Below are 16,588 nucleotides of genomic sequence, written 5' to 3' on the forward strand. Positions count from 1 at the left end.
TTTTTGAAATTTACTTCCTTAAACCTAATCTTTAAGACATCTTAAAATATGTGTGTAATGGAACAAAGTTAATTTCTATTCTGTACTTGTTTAAAGTTCCCATGTTTTAAAATGTGTTTAAAAAGCAAAAGAGCAAACTAGTGAATTGTTACAGAAGCGAAGCTTTTCTGCATGCTTCATGTTAGTTAGGTAAAGTGAATAAATTGCTGATAACTCATCAGTTTTGATAGCAGCTTCTTCCTAAATAGTATTCGTGGTGAAGGACCATAATACTGCATGCTAACTGCTTTCCTGATGCGGAAGATTTAAATTGCAGCTTTTGAGTGGAAAGAATTGAGGGTACCATTGGAAAGAAATTATTTTACTTCCATAGGTTGAGTAACCCTTACCTGAAGTGCTGGGGTCCAGAAATGTTTGAGAGTTTGGAATTTTTCTTTTCTTCTGATTTTGGAATATTTCCATAGAATTTCTGGCTGAAAATCTAATTCGGAGTGTTTTGGACTTTGGATTTTTGGATTAGGGATGCTTAACTTGTTTACATTTATTTTTAAACCATCTGGTTTCTGAATATAATTTATGAGTTTAGGAATAATAATGTTGAACATAGTTTTTGTATAGAAAATTCACAGTAAATGTTGAAATGAATAAATTGGTTCCACAGCAAATAATTTTACTTTGGAATTTAAAGAAGAACATAGAAAAATCTTAACTTCCCCTCCTTCAAGAAATGTTGATGTATATTCTTCTTTGGGAAAAATCGTATGATGTGAAGTTTAGTGTAAATAGTTATCTTAGCTAACTTGTTTTTCTCTGTGGAAAGTTTTCTTTTAGTGGTCTATTAGTAAAAAGTAAAATCAAAACAAAATTTTCTTTTCTTTTTCCAGGCTGAACTCACAGGAATCAAATGGCGTAGGTACAATTTTGGAGGGCATGGGGACTGTGGACCCATAATTTCAGCCCCAGCCCAAGATGATCCAATCCTGTTAAGTTTCATCCGCTGTCTGCAAGCCAACCTGCTGTGTGTATGGCGTCGTGATGTCAAACCAGATTGCAAAGAGTTATGGATATTCTGGTGGGGAGACGAACCCAACCTAGGGGGTGTAATACATCATGAACTGCAGGGTAAGGATTTTAAAAAATTATTTATATCATATTTTTTGGAACAATGGCAAAATTTGAAAAGGTTAAAACTTGCTTAACATAAAGATTCCAAAATGTATAATAATGGGTATATCAGAAAAAGGGGGAACATCTTCATTCTCACTACTTCCTCCAACCCCTATTTTTTTCTCAAATTTCTCGTTTTTTTCCCAGTCATGCTGAGAATTAGAACCTTGTGAAACCACTATTGTTATAGGAAAGTATTGTGTCCTCTGGGTGTGTTGGGGTGGAAACAAAGCTAAGAATCCACTGTTTTTAAATAATAGTGTATTGTGAGTAATCAGCAGGGCAGTGAAATGAACGGAATTGTTTTTTCTTGGACTGTGGCTGTTGTGGTTTATTGCCAGCTGAATTTTTCCTGGAGATTGAAAAGTAATAAAAGAACTTAGTGCAAGCCTTTTTGGACAAAGTTATGAGATGACCTTGTACAGTTTCAGAGTTAAAGATTATTATAAAAGATCTGGTCTGATTACTCTAAAGGATCTTTGCAGATTTTCCTTTCTTTGTTCCTGTATTTTATGTAATTAAGTAATTCCAGGAAATATTGGCTCAAATTTTAGCATCTGATATCTGGAAACTTTGAATTAATGTAAGAATTTCATTATTTTATGCTGCTTTTTTATAGATTTTATAACCAGGGAAATTTTATCATTAGTTTTTATTTCTGGTAGAAGTTTTTACCCCTTTCCGAACAGTTTCTGTCTAATATGCTGTGGAATTTTTCTAAATCAAGACCAGCTCTAATCTTTAGTATTACTGCTTTTTGATTTAATCTCCTAGAGCCAACTTTTATATCCATATTACTCTGTATTTTTTAAATTTGTGGTTAAAAACATTTTGGTAGTGTTTGAAATGTTCTGTTAGTAGTTGTCACTATTTTTTTTAAAGGAAGGAGTAAACTAACTGTAGTATGTATCTATGGGTTTGTTCTAAAGATTCTAAGTTTGCCTAATGGATTTCCTGCCAACTTCTTGACACTTTCTAACTCATGTTGGTAGCCATTTTAAAAATCTGTGGTGTCTTCTGCCACAGCAGCTAGGAGGCAGTAACCACATGGACTTACTAAGCTACAGTATTTACTTTCTGGTCCATTTAACACAAATCTTTGTCCTGATCTTTTTTAGAGTGTTTGCTTTCTAAATATCAAAGCTCTTTCTAGGTGAGATTGCATATTTAGCTGGTATCAGTAAATATTAAGACTTAATTTTCATCTCAAAGCTCATTCATGTAGTTACTTGCTAAGTCAGGTAAAATTTGTTAGAACATCTAGATTTCCTTTACCAGCCTTTTAAAATTAAGATACTTTCTAGGAGATACTTATTTCTGTTTGTCCAGTTAAATATGAAAACGTCTGTTTTGGCTTAAAGTTCTTTTTCACATGTTGAGGAATACAGTTTTTCTTTTGGTTTGGTTTTCCTCCTATATTTTTTGTGATTTTTTTTTCTTGACTCTCATATTTCATATCTCTACTCCATATTGATTCTTTTTCTTTTTGTTTTTGAGACAGGGTCTCACTGTGTAGTTGAGACTGACCTGGAACTCACTATGTAGCCCAGGCTGGTCTCGAACTCACAGCTATCCTCCTGCCTCAGCCTCCTGAGTGCTGGTATTACAGGTGTGCGCCACCACGCCCGGCACTTCATATTGATTCTTTGTGTTTTAACAATTTTGTAATAACAACAGAATCATTTCTTTGTAATAATGAGGAAAGTAAGTCCTATTGTTAATTATACTTACTTAATTGATGTGTGAAGTTATTTAACTAAAGAAAGAAAATTATTTCTGAAGTTGAAAATAACTTATAAATAACTGACGTTATTTGTGATTGACTTTGTTACTGATTTAACAACAAGGTGTATACTACTTAAATTTTTTAGTTAAAAAAGTTAAGAAAATGTAAAACCACAAACTAGAGAAGAAAAAAAAATTAAAGTCTGAAACAGTGTTAATAGTTGATATGTTGGCCAGGGATTTAGCTCAGTGGTTCCACTGCTTTCCTGGCAAGCACAAGGACCCAAGTTCGATCCCTGGTACCAAAAAAAAAAAAAAAAAAAAAGTTGATATGTTTATGTATAAATGAAATCGATATCATGCTCTTTTGTAACCCAGTCTTTCCATTTACTAATATGTTATGAACATTTATTTTTCTCATGAGAATGATTACCTTTTTTTCTTTTGAGTCTGAAAACTATGTAAATTGTTTATCCTTTGTGTGCCACCCAGAAAGTATTGTAGTGCTAGACATCTGTAACTATTAGTCTCTTCCTTTAATAGGTTGAATTTTGAGGAAGTTACGATGGAGTCATATGAAGGGCCCATGTTTGTCTATAACATTAGCTGGAAAGGGTAATATATAACACAACCTAATATTAGGAAACACTTAGAACTTAATTTGAAGTGAATGGTATAACAGTTTTATTTCAAGTAAAGAGGACTAACTATCCTAGAGCAATCATTAATAATACAAAGAATGCAGAGCTGGGGATTTGGCGCAGTGGTTTTGCCACCTACCTTGCAAGTACAATGGCCTGAGTTCGATCCCTGGTACAAAAAACAAAAAAACAAAATCCAAAGAATGCAAAAGGAATATTTTAATTGGTATTCATACAAATTGAGGATATTTAGAATTCTATTCTTTAATATATTTGAGTCATTTAGTTTGTTTAAAATAAATTTTAGCAGGATCTTTTTAGCAGACTTTAGCAATAAACACAGTTTATTCATTATATTGTTAGTTTATTTATTTTATAGCAGTACTGGGAATTGAACCTAGGACCTTCATACTGAGTTATGTCCACAGCCCTTTTTTATTTTGAAACAGGGTCTTGTTAAGTTGCTAGGGTTGGGATGGAATTTGTGATCCTTCTGCCTCAGTCTCCCACAGTGTTGGGATTACAGGAGTGAGCCACCATGCTCAGCTCTGTCTTATATTTAAATGTATGTTATCCCCATAAAATAATAATCTGTGGGAGGATGAGGGGTAAGTGGACATAAAAAAATTAAGATGTGTTATGTACATCAACTCCCCATGGTGAATGTGATTATTACATGGACTTATAAAAATAGAAATTAAAAATATAGCTGGTGTGGTGATGTACACCTTTAATCTCAGCACTTGGGAAGCTGAGGCCTGAGGATCTTTGTGAGTTCAGGGCAGGCCGGGGCTACATACTTAGTTCAAGGCCATTCTGGAATCATAGAGAGATCCTGTCTTAAAAAAAAAAAGAAAGGCATTTATATAAAATATATGCATCCCTTATCTACTGTGATATCTTTAATAAATTAATAAAATCCTACAGGATATACATGTTAGTTTTATATTACAGTTTAAGTATTAGAAAATACTTGAAATATCAGTGAAGTAGTGTGAGAGAAGGCAATAAAGCATTTATTGTCTGCCACTTGGATAAACATTTTGGGCCCTTCTTTGGGAAACTGCTGTTACACTGTATGGGGTAGTGGCTTGGAGCCTGCACTCTGGATTGCTTGTGTTTGAATGCCTGCATGGTCACTTAATGACTGTGTGTCTTTGAATTTTCAGACTGATCATTATCTCACTTTGCTCACTAAATTGAGTTATGAGCCTAAAGTTAACAAAGTACTTAGAGCAGCACACACAGCAGTTTATCTGTAATTGTAATTGTTGCTGTTACTACTATGATGACAAAATTAACCCATACATCAAAAGTAGAACATTTTGTCATTATTTAAACCACTTGGTTCTGTTCTGTATAATGTTTAATGCTTGCTAATGTCTGTCAAACATTAATTTTTAGAGTATATGTTTAGGTTGAAGTAATTATATATCCTGGTATATATATTCTGGCTTTAATGTTTGGGTAGAATAAGTGGGAATAATAAAATGTTAGAGTAGTGAAGATAACCCCTGCTCATATCAGTAGGAATAGGTCAGTACATTAGGGTTTAACATTTTTGTACCCCTGTGAAATAGAATTAGAACATTGCTGTTTTCTGCCCATAACAGAACAGTGTCAAAGCAAAATACAGACTATGTATTTGTCCGTCCTTAAGGCCACATCTGTGGGTTAGGGATTTGACAGAATCTCTACCCTTGGTAAGTTATACTCCAAAAAAAGGGTTAAGACAAGACACAAATGTATATATGCTGAGAATACAGGAGACGTATAGTAGACTCACTACTTTCCAAACAGGCATTCAATTTCAGGACATCGATATCATCAGTGTTCTATAAATTTGTAACAGGAACACTGTGAACTCTCGAGCTGAAGACAGATAGCCTTCTTGGTTTCTGGTTCATTCATTCAGTCTCTGATACTTGGCAGCAGCTGTAATTAGTCCTGAATATATAAAATGGGTTTTCGTTCTTAAAAAGTTTGTAGTCCTTGGGGAGTTTGCTAAATAATCTGCTAATTTGCTAAATAATTCTGATCTAGAAGGGAAAGGGCTAGGGTGAGGAATTTGATATTCTTTGATAGATTTTTGAGACATTGTAGCAAATTTCTCATAAGGAAAGAGATAGAATAAGGTTAATTTAGCAGTAATATATATGATGAATTTAAACAGGAAGACTATGATACTGTAATAAATTATCCTAAATTGGGATATGAGCTTAAACATTGTTTCAGATACAGATTAATTTAGAAAATAGCAATGATTATATACTAAACTTTATCATGAGTCTCTAGCAGTCTTATTTTACATATATAGATATATCTATATATATCTATATATGTATAGATATATATAGATATATATATATTTGCTTGATTATTTTCCTTATTTTTCAGTTTGGATTTTAGAAATCAAGACAGTATGCTTAACTGACTTCTAATCTAACAAAGAGAATCATTTTATAAACACAGTCTTCTGGTCATTTCACTGCCTATTAGTGATAGGAAACCTTGAAACCCCAGAATAGCAGCAAGAGAAAATGTAGACCTCAAGGGACTAAAGATTATCTCAAAGCATTAAGAGCATCTAATGCAGAAATATCAGATACAGCTTGGTGTGTGCTTAAAAATATTCAATCAGTGAATGAGACCTATTTTATGTGGTTTTAACATAGTATAGTATTGCTTTTGCGGAAGGTTAATGTTTAATAAATAACATGTATGTAAATTTAAAAATGATAATGAGACATTATTTCTGATTTTAATTCCGAAGAGAGTAAAAGATCTAATTTTTTTATGTTCTTCAGAAAAAAATCTTAGCCCTACATATTCACTGCCTGTACTATTAAAATTTAATAATGTTTCCCTTTTCCTTTTGATTATTGCAAGTAGACAAGTGTAAATTTCAATAGTAATACAGTTGTACACTTCTAAAAATGATTGTTCTAGTGTTTGTATCAGAAGTTTTAAGAATTGGCTTTATTATGAGGGTAGGGGTAGAATGGCAGTTGCTACTCTTTGTTTTATTAAGAGACACAAATACTGCTTTTTTCTGTTTTTAAGAGTGCTATCACCTATGCAGGGATGTGTGGGTCATTGTAAAAACAGTGTTAGATGTTAGCTAGGAAAAGTGGAGACTTTCTGCTATAATTTAAAACACTAATACTGTTTGTTTATAATATTGAATTAACTGAAAGCTTTTGGAAGAAAAAAGGGAGGTTGTGAAGGAAGGCTGAGAGAAGGGTAGGGGAGCCAGTTGGTTAGTGTTACAGTATGTGTAGATTATAATCTATAATTCCAAATGATGGGATTGATGTAACCTTTGTTTAGGCATATCAAAGGAAGCGTCAAACTCCCTCACTTCTCTCATGTTTTTGTTTTCAGAAATGTTTTCATATATGTATGCCCCTTGTAAACCCTTTGAAGGTAATTTTCAGACATTACAAATCCTTAACCCTAAATACTTCAGTTTGTAAATCCTATTAGAATTTGAGATATTTTCCTATATAACCATAAAACTTATCATTCTTAATAAATTTAAGACTGATACAATTTTAGAAAGTCCAACATTCAGTTCATATCTGAATTTCTATAGTTTTCCCAGTAACACCTTTTATAGCTTTTCCTCCTTCTGAGCTAAGGTCCAGTTAGGATTCACACATTACATTTAAATGTTTCATGTCTTTAGTCTCTTCCAAGGCAGAATTCCAAGCTTTCTTTTTGTTTTTGTTTTGTTTTCCTCTATGTTAGAAGGGAGAAGTTCATGAAATTTCTTTATGCTGAAATTTTTCAGTTGCTTTCTTGTGATGACAACCAACTTAAGCTTATTTTTGGCAAGAATATTGAGTAGGTAATGTTGTGTATTTACCATGGCATAACATTCAGGGGCATAGCTTGTCTCTGTCTCCCAATTTTGAATGTACTAAGTTTGATCACTTGATTAAGGTAGTGTCTGCCAGATTTCTCCCCTGTAAGGACATTCTTCCCCTTTGTGATTAAGTATATTTGAGGTGAAATTTTGAGACTGTGTGAATATATTTTCCTTCACATGAGACTACTTTTGAGCCTATTTAAGCCAACAGAAAACTTCCTGAACTGTATGCTTTTATAAAAACAGGAGATCAAATAGAGAGGAGAGTGTGTTGTTAAGTCACAGAGGAGGTCAGGAGAAGGGAAGAAAGTCATTGAAGCTCTAGCAAAGGCAAATTGATGGCAAAAGCCAACCTCAGAAAATTAAAAGCCCCTGTTGGTTAGCATTCTAAGAACAGAAAGTGGTGACATTGAATTTTCTAAAACCATCGGAATATAGCGTTACTATGAAATTTAGGTGCATGTGAACCCTTCAGTTGATTTTTGACTTCTGATTATCTTTGACTAAATAAAATAAAATACTTTAGTATTATAAATAGGTTAATTTTTAATTGATATGGAAAAACAAAGCTTTCTGAGAAAGTAATACCTTTTATACTTACAAAATTGACAGGAATGAAATTTTTTCTAGGTAAAATATTGTTAGAAAATTTCTTCCAAGGAGAGAATCTGATCTATGATTTTTTCCTATTTTTATATCTCTTTTCATTATTGTGGTAAATTTTGAATCCTTGTAATTAATTTCTGAATTAAATTTTTTTACATTACTGGATTTATTTTTCAGGTATAGACTTCTGGTGACCTTATTACATGGGTTCTATAACATTGTAGATTTGTAGTAGTTTTTATACTGACATTTCTTTCATAAGTTTTGAGTTTATTTACACAGAGCACTAACAGTAAATTTTACTTTGCCTTTCATATATATTATTTTTTGGATAAAAACAGAAAAAACTGTTGTTTCATGAGAAACAACAACTGCAAAGTATATATACAATAATTTGTTAACTACTAAATAGTAGTAGTTTGTTAGGACAATCTACCTTGATTTTATTAAAATTAATTTATTCAAATCCGAAAGAAATTTTCTGATTTTTTTTGGGGGGAGTACTGGGGATCAAACTCAAGTCCTTGTGCTTGCAAGGCAGGCGTAGTGCCACTGAGCTAAATCCCTGGCCCATTTTTAATAATTATTTTATTGTTGTTATTCCTGTGTTTTGTTCTGAATTAGCACAAAGCAATAAAATAGTAATAGTTTTCATTGTATAATGATTATCTCTAAATTCTAGTGCATACATGTTTATATATTGAATTTAAGTATTTTTTCTTTTAAGGATATAATTATTGACTTTATAGTAATAAATTTATATTGCAAAATTATGGTAAGATCATATTGACTTCAAAGTGCTCTCGTATAGAGAACAGAAAAAGATCTGATGAATTAGATTTATTAGGTTGTATATGCTTGAAACTGAGAGAACAAGCTGAAGTCTTAACTTTTTAATGTAAATAAAATCGATGTGTCTCCACAGGCAACTTACTGGACCATGTAATTAGGTTTTTTTTTTAAACGAAAAATGAGACATTTATCTTGAGATTGTAGTGAAAAAGCATGTAAAGAAAGGGCTTATGCTCTAATATAAAAAGTAAACAGTTGGTAAAAATTATAAAGATTGTTGCTTTAGGGAAAAGTTAAATCTAACTGGTTGATAAAGGTGGGAGGCGGCGTGGGTTTATGTAATGGTATGCGTCGGCATTATGGGCTGAAGTTTTTGCACAGGTATACAGTTTTCTGCTTCTATAAAGTAAACTTGACTACAACCCCCTTTAATGAGGGTATGAGTCACTGTTGGAACAAATTTAAGACTGATTTAATACTAGGTAAAGTGTTAGTGTATTAGATTTTTAAAATGTAAATAATGAGTACATTGTGACTGATAAATGCTCTAGCAGTTTTAAGATAGCCATATTTAACACCACTCTCCTGCCCCCTTACATGTGTATATTGTATTTCAAAGGCTTGCCCTTCAATAAAAAACTTTAAGAGATGAGATTGTTATATGTTAAGGTATAGTAGAGATTTCTTTGCCCATTAAAATAATTTCATTATTTTATCTCTTATTCAGGGAGGCTGATGTAAGAATCAGAATGTGGAAAACGGGAGGAAAAATTTAGTGTTAATAGAATTACAGGCCTAAATAATTCCTGAAAAATGGATGCATTTTAACATTAAATTTGAGTGGGATAGAGAGATGAAGTTGCATATACAGTGGTGGTGCCTATGTTCACGAACTTAATTCTCTCAGTGATTCTGCTCGCAAACTGAACTGGATGAGAACTGAATCAGATTTCCCCTTAAGGTCAACATTAAACCTCCCTGTGGAATTTGATTCTGTTCTCTTCAGTTTGTGACCAGAATTGTGGAAAGAGTTAAGTTTTGAGAACCATGGTACCACTGTATAGAGAACAACACATTTTGTTTTATAAGCAAAGTTACTGCTGACACATTCAACTGGCTCTAGGTTTTATGTAGGAGATGAAATAAAAAGTCCCTAAGATAAAAATTGGGGCTTTCTTAGGAAGAAAAGGGAATGATCGATCTTGTGTGTCATCACAAATGAGAATCCTCTTCCACTTTTATGTTGAATTTAGCAGAACTGAAGTTTAGAAGTCCATCCTTTAGTCATGTCACTGGCAGCAGTGAAACCCAAACCTCTATTTAGTGTCTTTTAAAATTGAAACCATTATCTACTGGGTTGCTGTGCATAATAAACTATATAATTGTCCTACATTTAATGGATAAGTAAACTTTACCAGACGAATTTAAGTGAAACTCACATAATTTAAAATTTAAAATCCAGTGTTTTCCATATTTACGGAAAAAACACTTGCATAATTCTTTTTCTCATTTTAAATGGTTTGTATGACACTTGGCAAATGTTGATTTGGAAAGCATCACCTCATACATTTAGTCTAGGTTGTCTGAACCAGCACATGCCAGATTGGAAATACAGGAAGTAGACATTAAATAAAGTATTTACAATTTTGACTTGAATATAGCACACTTGAATATTTAGACTTCATAGGAGTTAGCACCTGCTTTTGTAAGTCTCTTGAGGTAATTGAAAAGTTAGAATTACATACGTGTTGTCATTAGAAGTCTTTTTCCTTCTTTTTAAAAAATATCTATTCTTATATACCCAGATAGTGAAAAAATCAGAGATACACAGCAAAAGAGAGAGGTAGCTGTTGGATGAAGAGGTAGAGAGTTACTGAACTTCTTTTAATTGCAGCAGGGTCTTGGGGTTGGTTTGATGTGCAGTAGACTACATTGATGTACAGATTTCTGAGCTGAACTTTCAGTCATTGTCAGAAGAAATATTTAGGCATAGTGTCCATTTGATTTTGTTTTATGATGCTTAAATGAAATTTAGCCACACGCATATTACGGGCTAAAATTTTGAAATTTCTTTAAAAAGCCTTAAAGGTAGAAATAACACATAAATATGTCCCTGTCAAAAAGATGCACAAAATATAGGTTCTTGTTCTAAGCAGTAGAGAACCATGAAATTGGACTGTGTTACTTTAAGTGTTTCATGACTGATCTGTTGTCCTGATGCTACCTAAAGAGGTTCTCATTGAGTATCATTATGACTAGTAAGTGTTTGATAATTTTCTTTAAAGCTTAATTTGTGTAAATATTTTTGAACAGTTTTCACAAACACTGGGCCACATACCTATTTCTTATAAATCTCACATTGGTAAAATGCACTTTGTATAACTGGGTCTTATTTTGATCTTTGCTCTTTCGTATTGTGATTTGGCAGCCAGTCCAACAGAATAAGCATTACCCTCTTGAGGCCCATCTAGGATGAACTAAAGAGCTTCTAAAATACCCACATGATCATACAATTAGTCCCCCCCCCTTTTTAATTCTGTGATACTGTAACTGAATATGAGCTGGTTGTCAGGGCATTGTGGTAGAATAATACCCTGCAGTTTGCAGTTAATCATGTAGCAGAACTGACTTGATTAAAAAAAGAGTAAGATAAAAATTGGATAAAGATGAATTGCCTTTGTGTTAAAAAAGATCGTGTGTATACAGTGGGAAAATAAGGTTAGGATGCTCGCAATCTGTCATTAGTAATCTCTTCCACCTTTTTAATTTGCCACACACAAAATATCTTTCTTTTAAAAAGTTTTATTTCTGACTTTGCTAGTCTTGGGGATGTGAGACTTTTTGTCAATCTTGAAGGCACCAGTAGTGAAGTAATACACAAGTATTTGTGAAGTGATTGTTTGACAAAGGGAGTTGTAAACTTCTTCATGTTGGAGATAATTTATCTTTTATAAGTAATTTTGAACTTGTTTAAATATGTTATTTTGGTGTTTGCCATTTATAATAAAACATGTTGTTCACATTGGAATCTTGTCTAAAGGAGAAAAATTTACATGACTCTCAGTTGAATTTTAGTCACTATGTTCATAGTGTATTCTTGTTTTTTTTTTTTTTTGGTACCCGGGATTGAACTCAGGAGTTTGTGCTTGTGAGGCAGGTGGCGGTACCACTGAGCTAAATCCCTGGCCTCTTTTATAGTGTATTTTAAAAGTAGCCTGATATGTACTTAAAATAGGAAGGGTGCCTGCCTTGGCATCCTTGGACAAACTACCTACGATTCTGATTGTTTAGGGAGGAAATAGCATTTGTCGATAATGGTTCCTATTATAAAAACATTTGTCAGACCATTTTTAGGTTTCATGAAGAGTGTAACAGAAACAAGAGCTCTTGATTTGACTAGTGAAGGTGGCTGGGGCAGTTATTCCTATTGCTTTGGAAAAGGCATTATTAATTGGACCTCAGCCAGACCCCTGAAACAGATTTAAACATACTTCCTATCCCTAGTAAGCGTGTGCCATTTTCCAGGTAAAAAGGTTAAATGACTTGAAGCAGTATCAGTCTTTAATCTATATGCACACTGATATTTATGTGATCCCAGTATGATAGGGCAGTGTGCTAGAGGACACTAAGGGGACAAAAGCACTTTTATGAGATGTCCAGAAGTGTTTATTCAGCTTTAGTTGCCCACACTTCTAAAGTTATAGCATCATATAATAATAATTATCAATTTCTGAGAGAATGCTTTAAAGCATTCTTTGAGTTTTATGAAGTGTTATCATTGGTTAATGAGCTTTTATATTTAGAATACAGATATGAATCAGACATTTTTGCATTTCAGAATCTGAGAATTGGACATTGTTAAAGGGTAGAAAGTAATGTCTCCTAAGGGGCATATAGTAGTGTGGGAGTTATAGGGCAAGAGGTAGAACTTTGAAGAATAGATAATTTTTGAGGTAAAATTTAAAGGATGAATAGGATTCGAATATGTGGCTGTCAGCAGGCAGAGATATGCACATGCACATGTAGAGACACAGACGAGTAAAGTTTAGAATGTTTATTGGGGAAAAGTTAGAAATGAGAAAATGACTGAAAATACTACTTTAACTGTTAGCATGGAGCTTGAACTCTAAGCTAAGTAGTTTGGACTGTCTAGGCAGTTGGGAGTTTTTGAGAATTTTTGGATAAGATACTCCTTGTAGATTAAAAACTATAAAAGGCAGTGATGATGAACCTTTTAGAGCTTTCAGTGATAACAAATAGTCTGCTGCATGTGCCATAGGTTTGCCATCATTGGTATAGGGGCCCGTTGTGTGGCTTTTGCTCAATGTTATAATTCCAGGATCGGTGTAATGTGGCACACCTTTGTTCAATAAATTAACAGATTAATAAGTACATTAGAAGATTTGTTACAGATGATCAGCCTAGCATCATTGCACTCTAGGAAGTATTCCCAGGCCATATTCTGGACTGCATAGGAATAAGTATGTGACCACATTTGAAAGATTTTCTCAATGCATTTAAAAAAATTGCATGTTGACAAGACAGTGACATAATTTTTAAAAAATTTTTAATTTTTATATTCTATGGTTTTAAAAATAAATTGCCAGTCCAACACTGAAGTTGGTATTTGTTATATGGAAATGATTAGCTAGGATTGTTATATAGTGTATATTATATATACACAATTAGCAAGCCTATTTGTTTAAGAAGGATTACTACTCCACATTCATGCTACATGCCCTAATAAGCCCATCTTTCCACATTTGGTTTTTTGTAGGAAAATTTTTATTTGTGCTTATTGTACCTAATTTTGTCATAGCAAGAAAATAGGAATGAATGATGGATTGAAAGAGTTATATGTTGAAAACTAGGAACCAGACACTAATCAAATATTTATGGTTCACTTACATGATAGGCATTGTGCTAGATGCTTGATGATCAGTCTTACAGTAGAAAGTAGTTTTAGATTTATTCTTTCTGAATCTTGAATGATTTACAAGGATGTTTGCTTTTTTTTTTTTTTGGTACCGGGGTTTGAACTCGGGTCCTTGCACTTGAGAGGCAGGCCACCGAACCGCTGAGCTAAATCTCCAGCCCTACTTTCAAGGAAAAATTTAAGATTAAACTGATTTGTTTTTATACCTTCTGTATTTATTAAATTTATTGTGATGAATTTAGTAGTTATGAGGTAAGTGACAGCACTTGCCACGTCGAGACCCTCAACTAGATGAGCACCAGAGGGACTTCAGGTAGATCACTGCCTTTTTAGTACAGTAGTATATTCATTGAGATGGTTTCTTTAAATAGCAGGACCCTAGCATTTTAGTATTCTCACAATTATGTATTGTGCTCCAAATTGTGATGGCCTACTAAGAATTGGGAATCTAGAATTTGGTATGTAAATAATAGTTTTCTTCTGGAAATCTCTGTGTAGAAAGCAGTTGAGTTGGAAGAAATAAGTATTCATTGAAACAATATTTCAAATTCTTCTTTTATGGAGATTTTAATTATCCCATGATTGTTTGATGCATATTTTGTGAAAAGCTAAGCAGTTTATAATGGTACTAAGAAAGCTAGGTTAATTACTATAGCTTTAGTCCATACGCTTGGTATATAGGTAGTTTTGCTATTTCATTTTATTAATTGGCAGGTTCACTTCATAAGAACTATCTGGAATTCAGACTTTAGCATAAAAAGTTTGCCCATTTTCTAGAAAGAATTTTGGTTCAATTTTAGTATTAATATTTTACTCTCAAAAATAATTTTGCCTTAGAATGTTGTACATTTTAAAATACACAAATTTCATATGTATACCATAAATGAGTGCTTCTGAACTTTTGTCTGATGAATAGCTGGGGATTTTAATTGAACCTACATTATGAATGTAGAGAGGGAATTAATCTCTATATTGATTTTATCTCTTTATAGAGAAGTTCTAAAAATCACTTAAAGACTAATAAAATGAAAGTGTGATTTAGCTTTAGTTTATCCACTAAAAAGTTATAGTGCTAGAATACTGGTAAAAATAGATACCTGCTTTTTAACAGTATGCTAGTAAGATTTTTAAAAAATGTTGAAGAAATGTGCACATAATAAGTTTATGTTAAATTTAATTCTTCATGTTTATGAGTAGTTTAATTTCATTTTTTTTCTGATTATATGTTTTGCACAGTTGGATATAAGTTAAAAATAGGTCATGTGTAGGAAAAAAATTTAAAGGTCATTTTTTAAAGCTCATTTCTTTATTAGCATTATTTATCTGCTTCCAAAACTTTTTGATTTGATTAAAAATGCTGTATCATGAAATTGATTTTTAAAAAATGCTTTGTACATTGGCACTTTTTGGTCTAACTTATAAGAATTATATTGGCTATTCTTAAAGTATGAATTCATTTAGATCTTTAAAAAATAATACATGTATTTAAAATATATTGCCAATTTATTTTTATTCCTCTTATAATAGAGGCAGGTGGCGGAACCACTGAGCTAAAGCCTCCACACATTCCTCTATAATAAAGAAAAATTCTAAATTTAACCCTTTTGGGCTTTTGAGTTTCTGAAAGTAGAAAGATTTAACTTACCATTGTGGTAGTCAGTTCTTTGGAAAAACCAGCACAAGACTGTTTTATTGCTTGTCTTAAATGCTTTGCATAATGCATTTGATAAGTTTTCTATTAAAGATCTTTTTAGTTATTTTGTAGGAGAAATTGGAAAGTTTTTCACAACTTTTTTTTATCCTTTTCTCAAAAGTCTGGTCATTTATTTATTGATTGTTTTGTTTTCAGGGACAGAGTCTTGCTCTGTATCCTTGGCTGGCCTAGAACTCACTATGCAGTCCAGGCTGGCTTCAAACTCACTTCGATCTTTCTGCCTCAGCCTCCTGAGTGCTGGGATTATAGGCATGTACCATCATGCCCCACAAAAGTCTAGGCTTATTGTCATTAAAAAAATACTGTTGTATTAAGCACAAAACTTTTCTGAAGACTAAATTTCTGGAAAATGACAAAAAGTACACAGAGTATTGAACTGCCATTTATTTAACTTGCTCCATATATGCTGTATATTTTGAATAATTTTAACTTTGTGCAGTTATTTTGGCTTTATAAACATCTTTCTAGTAGAAAGGGCCAACTTATAAGAAGTACTGTAATAGTAAATAAACTTAGATGAAAAGAAAATTGTAGGATTAAATTCTGTGATGATAATGAGTTTTAGTGATTTCATATGACAGAATCTGTTATTCTTGAGCTTTTATTCAGTAGAAAAATAATAGTATCAATTCCTAATCATTTAGGAAATTAGCTTAATTAGTATTAAACAGCAATTTAATCTCATGGTCTCTCTCTCTGCCCCCTCTCAATTTATTTAAGTTAAATCCCTGGCCTTTCTTATGGGTTTCTTAAAGGATATTTAAACACTAACTTTCTAATTACAGAGATAAATTGTTATCTGGTACATTTGATTGCCTGAGATAATTTTATATATGAAATTCAATAAACATTTCAAAAGCTGTTTGCATTATTTCAGTAATTATTTATTGAACTACAGTATTCCTGTTTTCACATTGCTTTACAGTCATTTGAAGAAATATTGTATGTCCTTTACTGTTGGAAAGTGCTGCCTAGCAGAGCCATCTATAACAAAGTTATAAACTGAATGTTACCAAGATTAAAATGTGATATCAGCCGGGGAATTAGCTCAGTGATTCTGCCGCCTTCTTTGCAAGCACAAGGACCCAAGTTCGATCCCGGTTCCCCCCACCAAAAAAAAAAAAAAAAAAAAAAGA

General features: G+C 32.6%; 1 protein-coding gene across 2 annotated transcripts in view; it reads left to right on the forward strand.

Moving 5' to 3' along the window:
* Med13l (mediator complex subunit 13L) overlaps positions 1-16,588 on the forward strand; it is a 274,207-nt gene that overhangs the window by 36,104 nt on the left and 221,515 nt on the right. For both annotated transcript variants that reach the window (XM_010604106.2, XM_010604108.2), the window contains exon 2: positions 885-1,122. In XM_010604106.2, coding sequence (XP_010602408.1) covers positions 885-1,122 — 238 coding nt within the window. The remainder of the gene's footprint in view (positions 1-884; positions 1,123-16,588) is intronic.

The sequence above is a fragment of the Fukomys damarensis genome, unplaced genomic scaffold (genome assembly GCF_012274545.1).
Source record: "Fukomys damarensis isolate Sample0158 unplaced genomic scaffold, DMR_v1.0_HiC HiC_scaffold_12, whole genome shotgun sequence".
NCBI lineage: Eukaryota > Metazoa > Chordata > Mammalia > Rodentia > Bathyergidae > Fukomys > Fukomys damarensis.